The sequence below is a fragment of the Montipora capricornis genome, chromosome 10 (assembly GCF_036669925.1).
Source record: "Montipora capricornis isolate CH-2021 chromosome 10, ASM3666992v2, whole genome shotgun sequence".
Classification (NCBI taxonomy): domain Eukaryota; kingdom Metazoa; phylum Cnidaria; class Anthozoa; order Scleractinia; family Acroporidae; genus Montipora; species Montipora capricornis.
This window is the reverse complement of record NC_090892.1, coordinates 67,520,603-67,540,602: the sequence shown is the minus strand read 5'-3', so window position 1 is coordinate 67,540,602 and position 20,000 is coordinate 67,520,603. Positions and strand designations below refer to the sequence as shown.

The 20,000-nt window shown below is 41.9% G+C and overlaps 2 protein-coding genes across 3 annotated transcripts in view; one reads left to right on the top strand and one right to left on the bottom strand.

The window, feature by feature from the left end:
• Window positions 1-1,496, top strand: part of LOC138021481 (proteasome subunit alpha type-7-like) — a 4,385-nt gene extending 2,889 nt beyond the window's left edge. For both annotated transcript variants that reach the window (XM_068868366.1, XM_068868365.1), the window contains 2 exons: window positions 1,078-1,140; window positions 1,374-1,496. In XM_068868366.1, the coding sequence (XP_068724467.1) occupies window positions 1,078-1,140; window positions 1,374-1,481 (171 nt within the window). In that variant the 3' untranslated portion in view covers window positions 1,482-1,496. The remainder of the gene's footprint in view (window positions 1-1,077; window positions 1,141-1,373) is intronic.
• The window catches only part of LOC138021479 (uncharacterized), a 36,695-nt gene that overhangs the window by 15,660 nt on the left and 1,035 nt on the right, over window positions 1-20,000 (bottom strand). The window contains exon 2 of the mRNA XM_068868363.1: window positions 3,550-3,680. Within this exon, the coding sequence (XP_068724464.1) occupies window positions 3,550-3,678 (129 nt within the window). The 5' untranslated portion in view covers window positions 3,679-3,680. The remainder of the gene's footprint in view (window positions 1-3,549; window positions 3,681-20,000) is intronic.

Below are 20,000 nucleotides of genomic sequence, written 5' to 3'. Positions count from 1 at the left end.
TCCTGATTTAAATGCTTGTAAATTTGACGACATGCGCAAGTGAAAAGGCAGTTCATTCCATAGCTTAGGAGCACATATACCGAAAATGCTCTATCGCCATGGGTAACAGTTTTGGATTTAGCAACACTAAGCAGATGTTGAGACTGAGATGTAAGATTGCGGGTATGCGTAGGCTTATTAAGTGGCTCAGATAGGTATTCAGGAGATAAATCATTAAGTGCTTTGTAAGTCAGCAGTAGCACTTTAAACCTTATACGATAGGAAACAGGGAGCACGTACCAATAGGCCAGTTTCGTATTCTAACGGTTGGACTGGATCTAGCATGAAGTGGAGTCTAATGCCGGCAAATTAATTTGCATTTGTAAAGATTTGCCCGCATTAGTCTCCATTCCATGCTAGATCCAGTCCAGCCGTAAGAATTCGAAAATGGCCTATGTAGTGTTAGAATTCTTCGTACACATTTAACGACGTGAACAAGATGTTATATTTTGAGGTTACGTTTTCGTCGACGTCGACGTCGTGGATCTTATTTTATTATAATAAAAGTTCCCCCTTTGACTCAAGAAGCTCGCGGTCCCACTGACACAGAAAGGACTCTCAGCAGTCTACAATTGCTTGTGCGTTGAAAAATTGGGAGCAATTGAGAATGCGGCATGGCCCAGTGATAAGGACGGTGGTTTCTGTATGGGGCCAGATGAGGAATTTTTCCTTACATTTTCAATGCCTTTACTTGAATTCTTACCCTTTTCAATGTTCCACGAACTTCAGTCATTAAATACATAGAGGATATTACATGGCCGCGCGGAGATACGAAATTTCTCTTCGAACGAGTGAAATATTTTTCAACACGAGAAGAGAAATTTCATATCTCCAAGCGGCCAAGGAAATAATCTGTTTATTATATAAACACCAATGCAATACTAAATCATTTCACAAAATGCATCGAAAGGCGCGATTTTTATATGTAACCATAACAACAGTGATCTTTTCACGTGAAGATATCATGTTTTCGCGCGAAAGCTCACTTGGTATTTCATTGGTGTTTCTATAATAAAGGCACGTGTGTATTCCTTTTAGGTGGTACAGTCAGGGGGTAAGAACATCGAACTTGCCGTCATGAAAAAAGGAGAAACGCTGAAGGTACGATTTAAGTACTTTGATACAAGATCTTGCCAATACCACTGTTAAAATTTATGTAGTGGTCTGTTTGCGAAAGGTTTCACCCGCGAAGAGTCGAAAGGAGGTTCTGGACAAAAAATTGCGATTTGGAAATTTTCACAAGGCCCGAGAACTGTTGTTTTCTTCCGGATAAACTTTTTCGAACGATACTGCAATATTGTTTCTGATTATTCGTATATTGTTCCTTCCTACAGATATTGCAGCCAGAAGACGTGGATAAATTTGTTGAAGACATTGAGAAAGAAAAAGAAGCTGAAGCTGAAAAAAAGAAGAAAGAAAAAGCAGGATCCGCCTCCAAATAAAATCATCAGACTTGACATTGTTTCTCTTTCCTAATTTAGGCTTAGTTTCTTCGCTAGATTTGCCCGCTTAATATAATTCAAGATCCATGAGTGGTAATAAACAACTGGAAAAAAAAACATTGAAAACACTTGGCTAATGATAGGCAAAAGTATTTCATGTCTTGTCAACACTCAATTGGTTCGTTCTATAGCGAGTTATGGATGCACTTGGGAGATTGAAAAGCTGCAGAGGAGATCAAAATTTCTCGAGAGCAACGGCTCGAACTTCGCAAGTGCTATCGTAACTTTCAAGTGCTACTCAACTTAAGTTTTTCGGATTGTTATCATTGCTCTTGCCTGATTTTCCCCATACTGTTATAGCTTGCTTGTGTGTCTAAAGAGCCTGCTTGCTCAATTGACTCTGGCGTGGCCTCCTAGCAGTCCGAACACCAAAGCCAACCAAAGCCATATCTTCACTCTCGTCGCCTGTCATCCACGCTGAAGCCCGCTGATTTGTGAATCAGTTAACTGTAATGACATGCGAACGCTCTTGTCCACAGAGACGCGCAACCAAGGAATAAGGCAAGCGCATGCACCGTCACATAAGAAGACAATCTCGACCCCAGAGCTCTTCTCTTGACTAAGGGAGAGAAGAGCTCTGGGGAACCCTGAAACAAAGTGTCTTCTCATTGGTTTTCGTGAAGAACAATCAAAAGCGTCTCTAATTGGTGCATTCATGTTAGCACGAGGAGTGAGCAGGCGCAGTAAGGTTCAAATAGCCAATTTTTGGCTATAAGAACCCCACGGCGCATGTTCTCCTAAATAGAGTTTCCCAGAACCTTGGGTCGACCCAAGGCTCTGAGGACGAGAATGATGAGAAGAGCTTTATTTGATATTCAAAGTAAGTCAAAATTTTACAAAAACCATCAATTGAAATATAGACATACAACTGAGACTGAGTATTTTACCGTACTACTTACCTCATTAAAATTTATTATAATAGCCCTTTTTACGGTTAGTTTTTCTCATTTGCATTACAATATAATCTAGCATGTATGTGAGGCAGTTTCGGGCTATTTTGTGGTTTTAACCCGAAACTGCCTCGCATTCACGTTAGATTACATTGTAATGCAAATGACACCGGTGGCTCAGTTGGTTGAGCACCGGGCTGTCACGCGGGAGGTCGTGAGTTCAACTCCGGCAGGACCAACACTCAAGGTCTTTAAATAACTGAGGAGAAAGTGCTGCCTTTGTAATTACACTGCAAATGGTTAGACTGTCTAGTCTTCTCGGATAAGGACGATAAGCCGGAGGTCCCGTCTCACAACCCATCACTGTTCATAATCCTGTAGGACGTAAAAGAACCCGCACACTTGTCGCAAAGAGTAGGGCATGTAGTTCCCGGTGTTGTGGTCTGTCTTCTGTGGTGTATCATGGTTGGGAGGGTAAGTGCGCGGAGATATTAGCTACACCAAGCTACTCTAAAAATCCGAGGGTAAATAAAGATGTATGATATATGAGAAAAACTAACCGTTGAAAGGGCTATTAAAAAACACTTAAATTCCCTTTAAAGCATTGTGGATGGGACTAAAGTATCTCAAGTATTCTTGACGTGACTACAAATCTCAAGAAACGCAGATCAAGATATCTTTGTTACATCATGCTGCCATGTTGGTGATACAAAAAGAACTTTGTGATCAGAATGGATCTGCCAGTTCATTAGAACTGGCGAGGTGAAGATGCTATATATCTATAAAATATCAGCCTCGACTTTCATTAATAACTAACCATTCTTTGCCCCATTTACGCTTAAATAGGGCTAATTAGGAGCATAGAACGACCAGTTTTCGTCGCCTTGTTTGGCCTAATGTCGTTTTTTATTCATTCACTAAAAGGTGTCCGCCCCCCCCCCCCCCCCCGGTACTAAAAAAAATTAATACGGGGAGGCCTACTTAAAAACACTGCATCCCCTCAGCTAGCCCTCAGTCATTAGGTATGTGTGTTCGAGATATTGTAATGATAGGCACCTTTGAATACCTAAATGACATTTCCTTGCGCTTTCATATACGTCGATTCGTTAAATCCCTACCTTTTCATACCCCCTTCCCCCTGGGGTCCCACCTGGCTGGCGCATCCGTTTTGGCACAGGCGGTAAGTGATCTATTTTTTTGGCAACGATGACGAGCCCATGACGTCGCAAATAACGGGTTGTTGCCATGGCTGCAATATAAAATTAACGGGTAAAATTCAGTATCGCAAAACAAATCAAATGTTGGTGTGAAAAAAATCATTTCTTCAGTTCCACTGGGCATCATACACCTTATTCCAAAATGGCCGCCACTTTAGTATTTATTTGTTTTAATGCAAATTGGCCCTTATGGCCTCGTTAAAGGTTAAATATTCTTTGGTTTAAAGTTGGTTTTAAGTTTGAAAGCGAGGCCATAAGGGCCAATTTGCATGGAAATAAAAGAATACTAAAATGAACCCCCGACCTTCGGGTTAGATCTCCACCGCTCTACCGACTGAGCTACAAGGTCACACGGTAGCAAGGCCGCGTGGGAACTGAAGATGTTAAAGTCACGGCAATGAACATGAACAAGTACAAGGAAAGGTTACGTTTATACAAACGTTGGCCGTGTAGCACTTATATTTTAAACAGAGTAGAGTGTAATGTAAAGTGCTAGATTTCTATCCCATATGAACCATGTGAGTGTTAGCCCTACTGATGACCCTTTAAGGTGATTCCCTTGTTTTGCACCGCGCTTCTCACACTGCGCATAACAAATATTGCGACTTCGGAGATGGCGGTGTTTCACCCCGGCCATCTGAAGAGAGGCAATAAAGGCCACTTTTGCTGTTCAAGAGCTTTTAAGAGCAATCTTCATAACTCTTCTCGGTTAAGAAGGTCTTGTTTCGAAACTCGCCCCAGTCCTTTCGCGGAAAATGATCATTTTAAAGCCGAAATTGCCCCTTTGCCACCCATTATCATAGTGTTGCGAAGAAAAGAGCACGGTGACCCCCCATTTTTAATGGTTTTATTTACTCGTAATAGGTGTACGGAAAACATATTTTCAGGAGAAAAAAAGTTGGATAGTAGAAGTTGTAGTATTTACATATACATAACGTGAAAATGCATTTGGAGCCCAGCACTGAGTGCAAGGTGATGACAGTAGCGGTCCAATTTGCTTACATTTCTTTGCAAGATTGAGCAATTTCAAATCACTTTACTTAACGATTATAGCCCGGACAAGCAAAAACAAATAAATTAAAGTTTTCAGTAATATTCAGTAGCTTTGGCTACATGACAACAATTTTTCCGGTTGATCTAGTTTCAAACGCTTCTCGCGTAATTCGGTAAAAAACACTTAGAATAAAGGGCATACAGCGCGAAAACAAGTACGATGACCCCATCTTTTTATTGCATTTTTTTAATGTTCTCTGTATGAGTATCAATTGTGCCAAGTTTGAAAAAACTCTGGAAAAACATCATTGTAGGCATTTAGTGAGTAAGTAAGTAAGTAAGTAAGTATGGTTTATTCAACTACAATAGAAGGAAATCCTGGATAACAGTAGTTATATCACATAAGCTACACATAACGTACCATACTACACAATAGAATTACTGAATTTGATTGTTACAAACTCGCTAAATCTCCTCGTGTTTAGGTTAGGGATCAACGACCGGCTACTTCCTGGACGAAAACTGTAGTCATGTCGAATGGTATCCCTGCTCAGGACCGATTTCACAGGTTCTTGGTGTTGTGATCGCAAAAGAAATTTGCAGCATGCCTCCGCCCCACGCTCCGAAGGAGATTGTAATGAGCTTCGGTGAAGGGCCTCACCGTAGCTCAAATCAGGGAGCATAATGCGCAGAGCCAATACCTATGTATACGCATCTATACCAGGGTGTGTCGGCCCCTAAACCATATGTGACAAATCCCACGCCTACTCACAGCTCCAAACCGCCCTTGTCAATATAGCGTAAGAATTACCCTTTTTTCAAAAAAAAAACACATACTTTTATCAAGTAATACGAGGAAATTTTGAATGCGCTTATTGCATAGAGATGTCGAGCTTGATTTTCGTAGTAAGACGACAGGTAATCTGCAAATATAAATATCGTTATTCTCTTATTTACATTATTATACCGTTTCTTTGACACGAAAATTACAGTGTTCAGAAATCCAAAATCTACGTTAACAGCACACAGCCATTCGATGAGGGCCAGTCTCGTGCTTCTTAAGTTGCCTCGCTCATGCCCAAAAAGAATTCTGGGTAATTCTGCCATTCCATGACAAGGGAACACTCCCGATTCTCATTTCATAGTTTTTTTCATAAGTGTCGGGCCACCCAGTCCTATCAGCAAAATAACGCATCGATTGAAGGTTTGAGCTTTCAAAACTTTCCCAGATTGTGTCAGTAGGTCCTGGAACTCGTCCACAGAAAGGCCAGAGAGACAACTTCACTCGTCAATCGCCATGTTTACAACAGAGCATTTTAGGCGTCCCAGTCTGAATGAAACCATCTCACGCCTCTGTCTGAGCCAAAAGCCAGCTTGTTAACTTTTTTTGGTAGGCGAGGTATCGAAGAGCCAGAACATTTGCGCATGCGCTGACGGAATGTTTGAACGAGAGAGAAAAACGCAGTACCTCCAGACACCGGCGCTGGAGCGTCGTACCAAACGAATCATCCCGGGATTTCGGCCCGTGCGATCGCTTTTGGACGCAGTTGGCCCTTCGCTGCTTTCTGCTACCGACCTTGCCTCCCGGTACGGCATTGAGGGAGAGATATGTCGGCCCCTAAACCATATGTGACAAATCCCACGCCTACTCACAGCTCCAAACCGCCCTTGTCAATATAGCGTAAGAATTAGATGGATTATATATTCAAGAGAAAGTCATTTTATCTGTCATATGGTAAGCACTGGAGTCGCAGATTACAAAGTGTGCGCATGCGCCCTCCTAAAGGTAACATACATACAGTCATAAGCTTTTTCCGAATAACTACAGGAGCTAATATCTTCGAGACATTACATTTACAGCTAAAATACATAGCATATACAGATACCTACTAAATACATAGTATTTAAAGATATATTCATTAAAAAGAAAAGCCCCTGTACAAATTTCTTTTAAAACCAGTAAACTCATAGGTACGGATAAAATCAGGTAGCGCATTCCGCAACTTAGCTGATACGTAAGAAAAAAGAGAACTAAGACCATAACTGGTGTTTCCAGGTTTATTGACGAACAGAATGTAACTGTTCCGCGAAGATCATGCATAAGAAGGGGACGGGAGAGAAAACGTATCTTTCATATCAGCTGAAAAACCCTTTTTTCAAAAAAAAAAAACCACGTACTTCTATCAAGTAATACGAGGAAATTTTGAATGCGCTTATTGCATAGAGATGTCGAGCTTGATTTTCGTAGTAAGTCGACAGGTAATCTGCAAATATAAATATCGTTATTCTCTTATTTACATTATTATACCGTTTCTTTGACACGAAAATTACAGTGTTCAGAAATCCAAAATCTACGTTAACAGCACACAGCCATTCGATGAGGGCCAGTCTCGTGCTTCTTAAGTTGCCTCGCTCATGCCCAAAAAGAATTCTGGGTAATTCTGCCATTCCATGACAAGGGAACACTCCCGATTCTCATTTCATAGTTTTTTTCATAAGTGTCGGGCCACCCAGTCCTACCAGCAAAATAACGCATCGATTGAAGGTTTGAGCTTTCAAAACTTTCCCAGATTGTGTCAGTAGGTCCTGGAACTCGTCCACAGAAAGGCCAGAGAGACAACTTCACTCGTCAATCGCCATGTTTACAACAGAGCATTTTAGGCGTCCCAGTCTGCATGAAACCATCTCACGCCTCTGTCTGAGACAAGACCAGACACGCACGGTTCTTACGTTACGTTTATGCCTATAGAATCAACTGAAATGTCAATTGCTGGAACCAAAAGAAAAAAGCCAGCTTGTTAACTTTTTTTGGTAGGCGAGGTATCGAAGAGCCAGAACATTTGCGCATGCGCTGACGGAATGTTTGAACGAGAGAGAAAAACGCAGTACCTCCAGACACCGGCGCTGGAGCGTCGTACCAAACGAATCATCCCGGGATTTCGGCCCGTGCGATCGCTTTTGGACGCAGTTGGCCCTTCGCTGCTTTCTGCTACCGACCTTGCCTCCCGGTACGGCATTGAGGGAGAGATATGTCGGCCCCTAAACCATATGTGACAAATCCCACGCCTACTCACAGCTCCAAACCGCCCTTGTCAATATAGCGTAAGAATTAGATGGCTTATATATTCAAGAGAAAGTCATTTTATCTGTCATATGGTAAGCACTGGAGTCGCAGATTACAAAGTGTGCGCATGCGCCCTCCTAAAGGTAACATACATACAGTCATAAGCTTTTTCCGAATAACTACAGGAGCTAATATCTTCGAGACATTACATTTACAGCTAAAATACATAGCATATACAGATACCTACTAAATACATAGTATTTAAAGATATATTCATTAAAAAGAAAAGCCCCTGTACAAATTTCTTTTAAAACCAGTAAACTCATAGGTACGGATAAAATCAGGTAGCGCATTCCGCAACTTAGCTGATACGTAAGAAAAAAGAGAACTAAGACCATAACTGGTGTTTCCAGGTTTATTGACGAACAGAATGTAACTGTTCCGCGAAGATCATGCATAAGAAGGGGACGGGAGAGAAAACGTATCTTTCATATCAGCTGAAAAACCCTTTTTTCAAAAAAAAAAAACCACGTACTTTTATCAAGTAATACGAGGAAATTTTGAATGCGCTTATTGCATAGAGATGTCGAGCTTGATTTTCGTAGTAAGTCGACAGGTAATCTGCAAATATAAATATCGTTATTCTCTTATTTACATTATTATACCGTTTCTTTGACACGAAAATTACAGTGTTCAGAAATCCAAAATCTACGTTAACAGCACACAGCCATTCGATGAGGGCCAGTCTCGTGCTTCTTAAGTTGCCTCGCTCATGTCCAAAAAGAATTCTGGGTAATTCTGCCATTCCATGACAAGGGAACACTCCCGATTCTCATTTCATAGTTTTTTTCATAAGTGTCGGGCCACCCAGTCCTATCAGCAAAATAACGCATCGATTGAAGGTTTGAGCTTTCAAAACTTTCCCAGATTGTGTCAGTAGGTCCTGGAACTCGTCCACAGAAAGGCCAGAGAGACAACTTCACTCGTCAATCGCCATGTTTACAACAGAGCATTTTAGGCGTCCCAGTCTGCATGAAACCATCTCACGCCTCTGTCTGAGCCAAAAGCCAGCTTGTTAACTTTTTTTGGTAGGCGAGGTATCGAAGAGCCAGAACATTTGCGCATGCGCTGACGGAATGTTTGAACGAGAGAGAAAAACGCAGTACCTCCAGACACCGGCGCTGGAGCGTCGTACCAAACGAATCATCCCGGGATTTCGGCCCGTGCGATCGCTTTTGGACGCAGTTGGCCCTTCGCTGCTTTCTGCTACCGACCTTGCCTCCCGGTACGGCATTGAGGGAGAGATATGTCGGCCCCTAAACCATATGTGACAAATCCCACGCCTACTCACAGCTCCAAACCGCCCTTGTCAATATAGCGTAAGAATTAGATGGCTTATATATTCAAGAGAAAGTCATTTTATCTGTCATATGGTAAGCACTGGAGTCGCAGATTACAAAGTGTGCGCATGCGCCCTCCTAAAGGTAACATACATACAGTCATAAGCTTTTTCCGAATAACTACAGGAGCTAATATCTTCGAGACATTACATTTACAGCTAAAATACATAGCATATACAGATACCTACTAAATACATAGTATTTAAAGATATATTCATTAAAAAGAAAAGCCCCTGTACAAATTTCTTTTAAAACCAGTAAACTCATAGGTACGGATAAAATCAGGTAGCGCATTCCGCAACTTAGCTGATACGTAAGAAAAAAGAGAACTAAGACCATAACTGGTGTTTCCAGGTTTATTGACGAACAGAATGTAACTGTTCCGCGAAGATCATGCATAAGAAGGGGACGGGAGAGAAAACGTATCTTTCATATCAGCTGAAAAACCCTTTTTTCAAAAAAAAAAACCACGTACTTTTATCAAGTAATACGAGGAAATTTTGAATGCGCTTATTGCATAGAGATGTCGAGCTTGATTTTCGTAGTAAGTCGACAGGTAATCTGCAAATATAAATATCGTTATTCTCTTATTTACATTATTATACCGTTTCTTTGACACGAAAATTACAGTGTTCAGAAATCCAAAATCTACGTTAACAGCACACAGCCATTCGATGAGGGCCAGTCTCGTGCTTCTTAAGTTGCCTCGCTCATGTCCAAAAAGAATTCTGGGTAATTCTGCCATTCCATGACAAGGGAACACTCCCGATTCTCATTTCATAGTTTTTTTCATAAGTGTCGGGCCACCCAGTCCTATCAGCAAAATAACGCATCGATTGAAGGTTTGAGCTTTCAAAACTTTCCCAGATTGTGTCAGTAGGTCCTGGAACTCGTCCACAGAAAGGCCAGAGAGACAACTTCACTCGTCAATCGCCATGTTTACAACAGAGCATTTTAGGCGTCCCAGTCTGCATGAAACCATCTCACGCCTCTGTCTGAGCCAAAAGCCAGCTTGTTAACTTTTTTTGGTAGGCGAGGTATCGAAGAGCCAGAACATTTGCGCATGCGCTGACGGAATGTTTGAACGAGAGAGAAAAACGCAGTACCTCCAGACACCGGCGCTGGAGCGTCGTACCAAACGAATCATCCCGGGATTTCGGCCCGTGCGATCGCTTTTGGACGCAGTTGGCCCTTCGCTGCTTTCTGCTACCGACCTTGCCTCCCGGTACGGCATTGAGGGAGAGATATGTCGGCCCCTAAACCATATGTGACAAATCCCACGCCTACTCACAGCTCCAAACCGCCCTTGTCAATATAGCGTAAGAATTAGATGGCTTATATATTCAAGAGAAAGTCATTTTATCTGTCATATGGTAAGCACTGGAGTCGCAGATTACAAAGTGTGCGCATGCGCCCTCCTAAAGGTAACATACATACAGTCATAAGCTTTTTCCGAATAACTACAGGAGCTAATATCTTCGAGACATTACATTTACAGCTAAAATACATAGCATATACAGATACCTACTAAATACATAGTATTTAAAGATATATTCATTAAAAAGAAAAGCCCCTGTACAAATTTCTTTTAAAACCAGTAAACTCATAGGTACGGATAAAATCAGGTAGCGCATTCCGCAACTTAGCTGATACGTAAGAAAAAAGAGAACTAAGACCATAACTGGTGTTTCCAGGTTTATTGACGAACAGAATGTAACTGTTCCGCGAAGATCATGCATAAGAAGGGGACGGGAGAGAAAACGTATCTTTCATATCAGCTGAAAAACCCTTTTTTCAAAAAAAAAAAACCACGTACTTTTATCAAGTAATACGAGGAAATTTTGAATGCGCTTATTGCATAGAGATGTCGAGCTTGATTTTCGTAGTAAGTCGACAGGTAATCTGCAAATATAAATATCGTTATTCTCTTATTTACATTATTATACCGTTTCTTTGACACGAAAATTACAGTGTTCAGAAATCCAAAATCTACGTTAACAGCACACAGCCATTCGATGAGGGCCAGTCTCGTGCTTCTTAAGTTGCCTCGCTCATGCCCAAAAAGAATTCTGGGTAATTCTGCCATTCCATGACAAGGGAACACTCCCGATTCTCATTTCATAGTTTTTTTCATAAGTGTCGGGCCACCCAGTCCTACCAGCAAAATAACGCATCGATTGAAGGTTTGAGCTTTCAAAACTTTCCCAGATTGTGTCAGTAGGTCCTGGAACTCGTCCACAGAAAGGCCAGAGAGACAACTTCACTCGTCAATCGCCATGTTTACAACAGAGCATTTTAGGCGTCCCAGTCTGCATGAAACCATCTCACGCCTCTGTCTGAGACAAGACCAGACACGCACGGTTCTTACGTTACGTTTATGCCTATAGAATCAACTGAAATGTCAATTGCTGGAACCAAAAAAAAAAAGCCAGCTTGTTAACTTTTTTTGGTAGGCGAGGTATCGAAGAGCCAGAACATTTGCGCATGCGCTGACGGAATGTTTGAACGAGAGAGAAAAACGCAGTACCTCCAGACACCGGCGCTGGAGCGTCGTACCAAACGAATCATCCCGGGATTTCGGCCCGTGCGATCGCTTTTGGACGCAGTTGGCCCTTCGCTGCTTTCTGCTACCGACCTTGCCTCCCGGTACGGCATTGAGGGAGAGATATGTCGGCCCCTAAACCATATGTGACAAATCCCACGCCTACTCACAGCTCCAAACCGCCCTTGTCAATATAGCGTAAGAATTAGATGGCTTATATATTCAAGAGAAAGTCATTTTATCTGTCATATGGTAAGCACTGGAGTCGCAGATTACAAAGTGTGCGCATGCGCCCTCCTAAAGGTAACATACATACAGTCATAAGCTTTTTCCGAATAACTACAGGAGCTAATATCTTCGAGACATTACATTTACAGCTAAAATACATAGCATATACAGATACCTACTAAATACATAGTATTTAAAGATATATTCATTAAAAAGAAAAGCCCCTGTACAAATTTCTTTTAAAACCAGTAAACTCATAGGTACGGATAAAATCAGGTAGCGCATTCCGCAACTTAGCTGATACGTAAGAAAAAAGAGAACTAAGACCATAACTGGTGTTTCCAGGTTTATTGACGAACAGAATGTAACTGTTCCGCGAAGATCATGCATAAGAAGGGGACGGGAGAGAAAACGTATCTTTCATATCAGCTGAAAAACCCTTTTTTCAAAAAAAAAAAACCACGTACTTTTATCAAGTAATACGAGGAAATTTTGAATGCGCTTATTGCATAGAGATGTCGAGCTTGATTTTCGTAGTAAGTCGACAGGTAATCTGCAAATATAAATATCGTTATTCTCTTATTTACATTATTATACCGTTTCTTTGACACGAAAATTACAGTGTTCAGAAATCCAAAATCTACGTTAACAGCACACAGCCATTCGATGAGGGCCAGTCTCGTGCTTCTTAAGTTGCCTCGCTCATGTCCAAAAAGAATTCTGGGTAATTCTGCCATTCCATGACAAGGGAACACTCCCGATTCTCATTTCATAGTTTTTTTCATAAGTGTCGGGCCACCCAGTCCTATCAGCAAAATAACGCATCGATTGAAGGTTTGAGCTTTCAAAACTTTCCCAGATTGTGCCAGTAGGTCCTGGAACTCGTCCACAGAAAGGCCAGAGAGACAACTTCACTCGTCAATCGCCATGTTTACAACAGAGCATTTTAGGCGTCCCAGTCTGCATGAAACCATCTCACGCCTCTGTCTGAGCCAAAAGCCAGCTTGTTAACTTTTTTTGGTAGGCGAGGTATCGAAGAGCCAGAACATTTGCGCATGCGCTGACGGAATGTTTGAACGAGAGAGAAAAACGCAGTACCTCCAGACACCGGCGCTGGAGCGTCGTACCAAACGAATCATCCCGGGATTTCGGCCCGTGCGATCGCTTTTGGACGCAGTTGGCCCTTCGCTGCTTTCTGCTACCGACCTTGCCTCCCGGTACGGCATTGAGGGAGAGATATGTCGGCCCCTAAACCATATGTGACAAATCCCACGCCTACTCACAGCTCCAAACCGCCCTTGTCAATATAGCGTAAGAATTAGATGGCTTATATATTCAAGAGAAAGTCATTTTATCTGTCATATGGTAAGCACTGGAGTCGCAGATTACAAAGTGTGCGCATGCGCCCTCCTAAAGGTAACATACATACAGTCATAAGCTTTTTCCGAATAACTACAGGAGCTAATATCTTCGAGACATTACATTTACAGCTAAAATACATAGCATATACAGATACCTACTAAATACATAGTATTTAAAGATATATTCATTAAAAAGAAAAGCCCCTGTACAAATTTCTTTTAAAACCAGTAAACTCATAGGTACGGATAAAATCAGGTAGCGCATTCCGCAACTTAGCTGATACGTAAGAAAAAAGAGAACTAAGACCATAACTGGTGTTTCCAGGTTTATTGACGAACAGAATGTAACTGTTCCGCGAAGATCATGCATAAGAAGGGGACGGGAGAGAAAACGTATCTTTCATATCAGCTGAAAAACCCTTTTTTCAAAAAAAAAAAACCACGTACTTTTATCAAGTAATACGAGGAAATTTTGAATGCGCTTATTTCATATAGATGTCGAGCTTGATTTTCGTAGTAAGTCGACAGGTAATCTGCAAATATAAATATCGTTATTCTCTTATTTACATTATTATACCGTTTCTTTGACACGAAAATTACAGTGTTCAGAAATCCAAAATCTACGTTAACAGCACACAGCCATTCGATGAGGGCCAGTCTCGTGCTTCTTAAGTTGCCTCGCTCATGTCCAAAAAGAATTCTGGGTAATTCTGCCATTCCATGACAAGGGAACACTCCCGATTCTCATTTCATAGTTTTTTCCATAAGTGTCGGGCCACCCAGTCCTATCAGCAAAATAACGCATCGATTGAAGGTTTGAGCTTTCAAAACTTTCCCAGATTGTGTCAGTAGGTCCTGGAACTCGTCCACAGAAAGGCCAGAGAGACAACTTCACTCGTCAATCGCCATGTTTACAACAGAGCATTTTAGGCGTCCCAGTCTGCATGAAACCATCTCACGCCTCTGTCTGAGCCAAAAGCCAGCTTGTTAACTTTTTTTGGTAGGCGAGGTATCGAAGAGCCAGAACATTTGCGCATGCGCTGACGGAATGTTTGAACGAGAGAGAAAAACGCAGTACCTCCAGACACCGGCGCTGGAGCGTCGTACCAAACGAATCATCCCGGGATTTCGGCCCGTGCGATCGCTTTTGGACGCAGTTGGCCCTTCGCTGCTTTCTGCTACCGACCTTGCCTCCCGGTACGGCATTGAGGGAGAGATATGTCGGCCCCTAAACCATATGTGACAAATCCCACGCCTACTCACAGCTCCAAACCGCCCTTGTCAATATAGCGTAAGAATTAGATGGCTTATATATTCAAGAGAAAGTCATTTTATCTGTCATATGGTAAGCACTGGAGTCGCAGATTACAAAGTGTGCGCATGCGCCCTCCTAAAGGTAACATACATACAGTCATAAGCTTTTTCCGAATAACTACAGGAGCTAATATCTTCGAGACATTACATTTACAGCTAAAATACATAGCATATACAGATACCTACTAAATACATAGTATTTAAAGATATATTCATTAAAAGAAAAGCCCCTGTACAAATTTCTTTTAAAACCAGTAAACTCATAGGTACGGATAAAATCAGGTAGCGCATTCCGCAACTTAGCTGATACGTAAGAAAAAAGAGAACTAAGACCATAACTGGTGTTTCCAGGTTTATTGACGAACAGAATGTAACTGTTCCGCGAAGATCATGCATAAGAAGGGGACGGGAGAGAAAACGTATCTTTCATATCAGCTGAAAAACCCTTTTTTCAAAAAAAAAAAACCACGTACTTTTATCAAGTAATACGAGGAAATTTTGAATGCGCTTATTGCATAGAGATGTCGAGCTTGATTTTCGTAGTAAGTCGACAGGTAATCTGCAAATATAAATATCGTTATTCTCTTATTTACATTATTATACCGTTTCTTTGACACGAAAATTACAGTGTTCAGAAATCCAAAATCTACGTTAACAGCACACAGCCATTCGATGAGGGCCAGTCTCGTGCTTCTTAAGTTGCCTCGCTCATGTCCAAAAAGAATTCTGGGTAATTCTGCCATTCCATGACAAGGGAACACTCCCGATTCTCATTTCATAGTTTTTTTCATAAGTGTCGGGCCACCCAGTCCTATCAGCAAAATAACGCATCGATTGAAGGTTTGAGCTTTCAAAACTTTCCCAGATTGTGTCAGTAGGTCCTGGAACTCGTCCACAGAAAGGCCAGAGAGACAACTTCACTCGTCAATCGCCATGTTTACAACAGAGCATTTTAGGCGTCCCAGTCTGCATGAAACCATCTCACGCCTCTGTCTGAGCCAAAAGCCAGCTTGTTAACTTTTTTTGGTAGGCGAGGTATCGAAGAGCCAGAACATTTGCGCATGCGCTGACGGAATGTTTGAACGAGAGAGAAAAACGCAGTACCTCCAGACACCGGCGCTGGAGCGTCGTACCAAACGAATCATCCCGGGATTTCGGCCCGTGCGATCGCTTTTGGACGCAGTTGGCCCTTCGCTGCTTTCTGCTACCGACCTTGCCTCCCGGTACGGCATTGAGGGAGAGATATGTCGGCCCCTAAACCATATGTGACAAATCCCACGCCTACTCACAGCTCCAAACCGCCCTTGTCAATATAGCGTAAGAATTAGATGGCTTATATATTCAAGAGAAAGTCATTTTATCTGTCATATGGTAAGCACTGGAGTCGCAGATTACAAAGTGTGCGCATGCGCCCTCCTAAAGGTAACATACATACAGTCATAAGCTTTTTCCGAATAACTACAGGAGCTAATATCTTCGAGACATTACATTTACAGCTAAAATACATAGCATATACAGATACCTACTAAATACATAGTATTTAAAGATATATTCATTAAAAAGAAAAGCCCCTGTACAAATTTCTTTTAAAACCAGTAAACTCATAGGTACGGATAAAATCAGGTAGCGCATTCCGCAACTTAGCTGATACGTAAGAAAAAAGAGAACTAAGACCATAACTGGTGTTTCCAGGTTTATTGACGAACAGAATGTAACTGTTCCGCGAAGATCATGCATAAGAAGGGGACGGGAGAGAAAACGTATCTTTCATATCAGCTGAAAAACCCTTTTTTCAAAAAAAAAAACCACGTACTTTTATCAAGTAATACGAGGAAATTTTGAATGCGCTTATTGCATAGAGATGTCGAGCTTGATTTTCGTAGTAAGTCGACAGGTAATCTGCAAATATAAATATCGTTATTCTCTTATTTACATTATTATACCGTTTCTTTGACACGAAAATTACAGTGTTCAGAAATCCAAAATCTACGTTAACAGCACACAGCCATTCGATGAGGGCCAGTCTCGTGCTTCTTAAGTTGCCTCGCTCATGTCCAAAAAGAATTCTGGGTAATTCTGCCATTCCATGACAAGGGAACACTCCCGATTCTCATTTCATAGTTTTTTTCATAAGTGTCGGGCCACCCAGTCCTATCAGCAAAATAACGCATCGATTGAAGGTTTGAGCTTTCAAAACTTTCCCAGATTGTGTCAGTAGGTCCTGGAACTCGTCCACAGAAAGGCCAGAGAGACAACTTCACTCGTCAATCGCCATGTTTACAACAGAGCATTTTAGGCGTCCCAGTCTGCATGAAACCATCTCACGCCTCTGTCTGAGCCAAAAGCCAGCTTGTTAACTTTTTTTGGTAGGCGAGGTATCGAAGAGCCAGAACATTTGCGCATGCGCTGACGGAATGTTTGAACGAGAGAGAAAAACGCAGTACCTCCAGACACCGGCGCTGGAGCGTCGTACCAAACGAATCATCCCGGGATTTCGGCCCGTGCGATCGCTTTTGGACGCAGTTGGCCCTTCGCTGCTTTCTGCTACCGACCTTGCCTCCCGGTACGGCATTGAGGGAGAGATATGTCGGCCCCTAAACCATATGTGACAAATCCCACGCCTACTCACAGCTCCAAACCGCCCTTGTCAATATAGCGTAAGAATTAGATGGCTTATATATTCAAGAGAAAGTCATTTTATCTGTCATATGGTAAGCACTGGAGTCGCAGATTACAAAGTGTGCGCATGCGCCCTCCTAAAGGTAACATACATACAGTCATAAGCTTTTTCCGAATAACTACAGGAGCTAATATCTTCGAGACATTACATTTACAGCTAAAATACATAGCATATACAGATACCTACTAAATACATAGTATTTAAAGATATATTCATTAAAAAGAAAAGCCCCTGTACAAATTTCTTTTAAAACCAGTAAACTCATAGGTACGGATAAAATCAGGTAGCGCATTCCGCAACTTAGCTGATACGTAAGAAAAAAGAGAACTAAGACCATAACTGGTGTTTCCAGGTTTATTGACGAACAGAATGTAACTGTTCCGCGAAGATCATGCATAAGAAGGGGACGGGAGAGAAAACGTATCTTTCATATCAGCTGAAAAACCCTTTTTTCAAAAAAAAAAAAACCACGTACTTTTATCAAGTAATACGAGGAAATTTTGAATGCGCTTATTGCATAGAGATGTCGAGCTTGATTTTCGTAGTAAGTCGACAGGTAATCTGCAAATATAAATATCGTTATTCTCTTATTTACATTATTATACCGTTTCTTTGACACGAAAATTACAGTGTTCAGAAATCCAAAATCTACGTTAACAGCACACAGCCATTCGATGAGGGCCAGTCTCGTGCTTCTTAAGTTGCCTCGCTCATGTCCAAAAAGAATTCTGGGTAATTCTGCCATTCCATGACAAGGGAACACTCCCGATTCTCATTTCATAGTTTTTTTCATAAGTGTCGGGCCACCCAGTCCTATCAGCAAAATAACGCATCGATTGAAGGTTTGAGCTTTCAAAACTTTCCCAGATTGTGTCAGTAGGTCCTGGAACTCGTCCACAGAAAGGCCAGAGAGACAACTTCACTCGTCAATCGCCATGTTTACAACAGAGCATTTTAGGCGTCCCAGTCTGCATGAAACCATCTCACGCCTCTGTCTGAGCCAAAAGCCAGCTTGTTAACTTTTTTTGGTAGGCGAGGTATCGAAGAGCCAGAACATTTGCGCATGCGCTGACGGAATGTTTGAACGAGAGAGAAAAACGCAGTACCTCCAGACACCGGCGCTGGAGCGTCGTACCAAACGAATCATCCCGGGATTTCGGCCCGTGCGATCGCTTTTGGACGCAGTTGGCCCTTCGCTGCTTTCTGCTACCGACCTTGCCTCCCGGTACGGCATTGAGGGAGAGATATGTCGGCCCCTAAACCATATGTGACAAATCCCACGCCTACTCACAGCTCCAAACCGCCCTTGTCAATATAGCGTAAGAATTAGATGGCTTATATATTCAAGAGAAAGTCATTTTATCTGTCATATGGTAAGCACTGGAGTCGCAGATTACAAAGTGTGCGCATGCGCCCTCCTAAAGGTAACATACATACAGTCATAAGCTTTTTCCGAATAACTACAGGAGCTAATATCTTCGAGACATTACATTTACAGCTAAAATACATAGCATATACAGATACCTACTAAATACATAGTATTTAAAGATATATTCATTAAAAAGAAAAGCCCCTGTACAAATTTCTTTTAAAACCAGTAAACTCATAGGTACGGATAAAATCAGGTAGCGCATTCCGCAACTTAGCTGATACGTAAGAAAAAAGAGAACTAAGACCATAACTGGTGTTTCCAGGTTTATTGACGAACAGAATGTAACTGTTCCGCGAAGATCATGCATAAGAAGGGGACGGGAGAGAAAACGTATCTTTCATATCAGCTGAAAAACCCTTTTTTCAAAAAAAAAAAACCACGTACTTTTATCAAGTAATACGAGGAAATTTTGAATGCGCTTATTGCATAGAGATGTCGAGCTTGATTTTCGTAGTAAGTCGACAGGTAATCTGCAAATATAAATATCGTTATTCTCTTATTTACATTATTATACCGTTTCTTTGACACGAAAATTACAGTGTTCAGAAATCCAAAATCTACGTTAACAGCACACAGCCATTCGATGAGGGCCAGTCTCGTGCTTCTTAAGTTGCCTCGCTCATGTCCAAAAAGAATTCTGGGTAATTCTGCCATTCCATGACAAGGGAACACTCCCGATTCTCATTTCATAGTTTTTTTCATAAGTGTCGGGCCACCCAGTCCTATCAGCAAAATAACGCATCGATTGAAGGTTTGAGCTTTCAAAACTTTCCCAGATTGTGTCAGTAGGTCCTGGAACTCGTCCACAGAAAGGCCAGAGAGACAACTTCACTCGTCAATCGCCATGTTTACAACAGAGCATTTTAGGCGTCCCAGTCTGCATGAAACCATCTCACGCCTCTGTCTGAGCCAAAAGCCAGCTTGTTAACTTTTTTTGGTAGGCGAGGTATCGAAGAGCCAGAACATTTGCGCATGCGCTGACGGAATGTTTGAACGAGAGAGAAAAACGCAGTACCTCCAGACACCGGCGCTGGAGCGTCGTACCAAACGAATCATCCCGGGATTTCGGCCCGTGCGATCGCTTTTGGACGCAGTTGGCCCTTCGCTGCTTTCTGCTACCGACCTTGCCTCCCGGTACGGCATTGAGGGAGAGATATGTCGGCCCCTAAACCATATGTGACAAATCCCACGCCTACTCACAGCTCCAAACCGCCCTTGTCAATATAGCGTAAGAATTAGATGGCTTATATATTCAAGAGAAAGTCATTTTATCTGTCATATGGTAAGCACTGGAGTCGCAGATTACAAAGTGTGCGCATGCGCCCTCCTAAAGGTAAC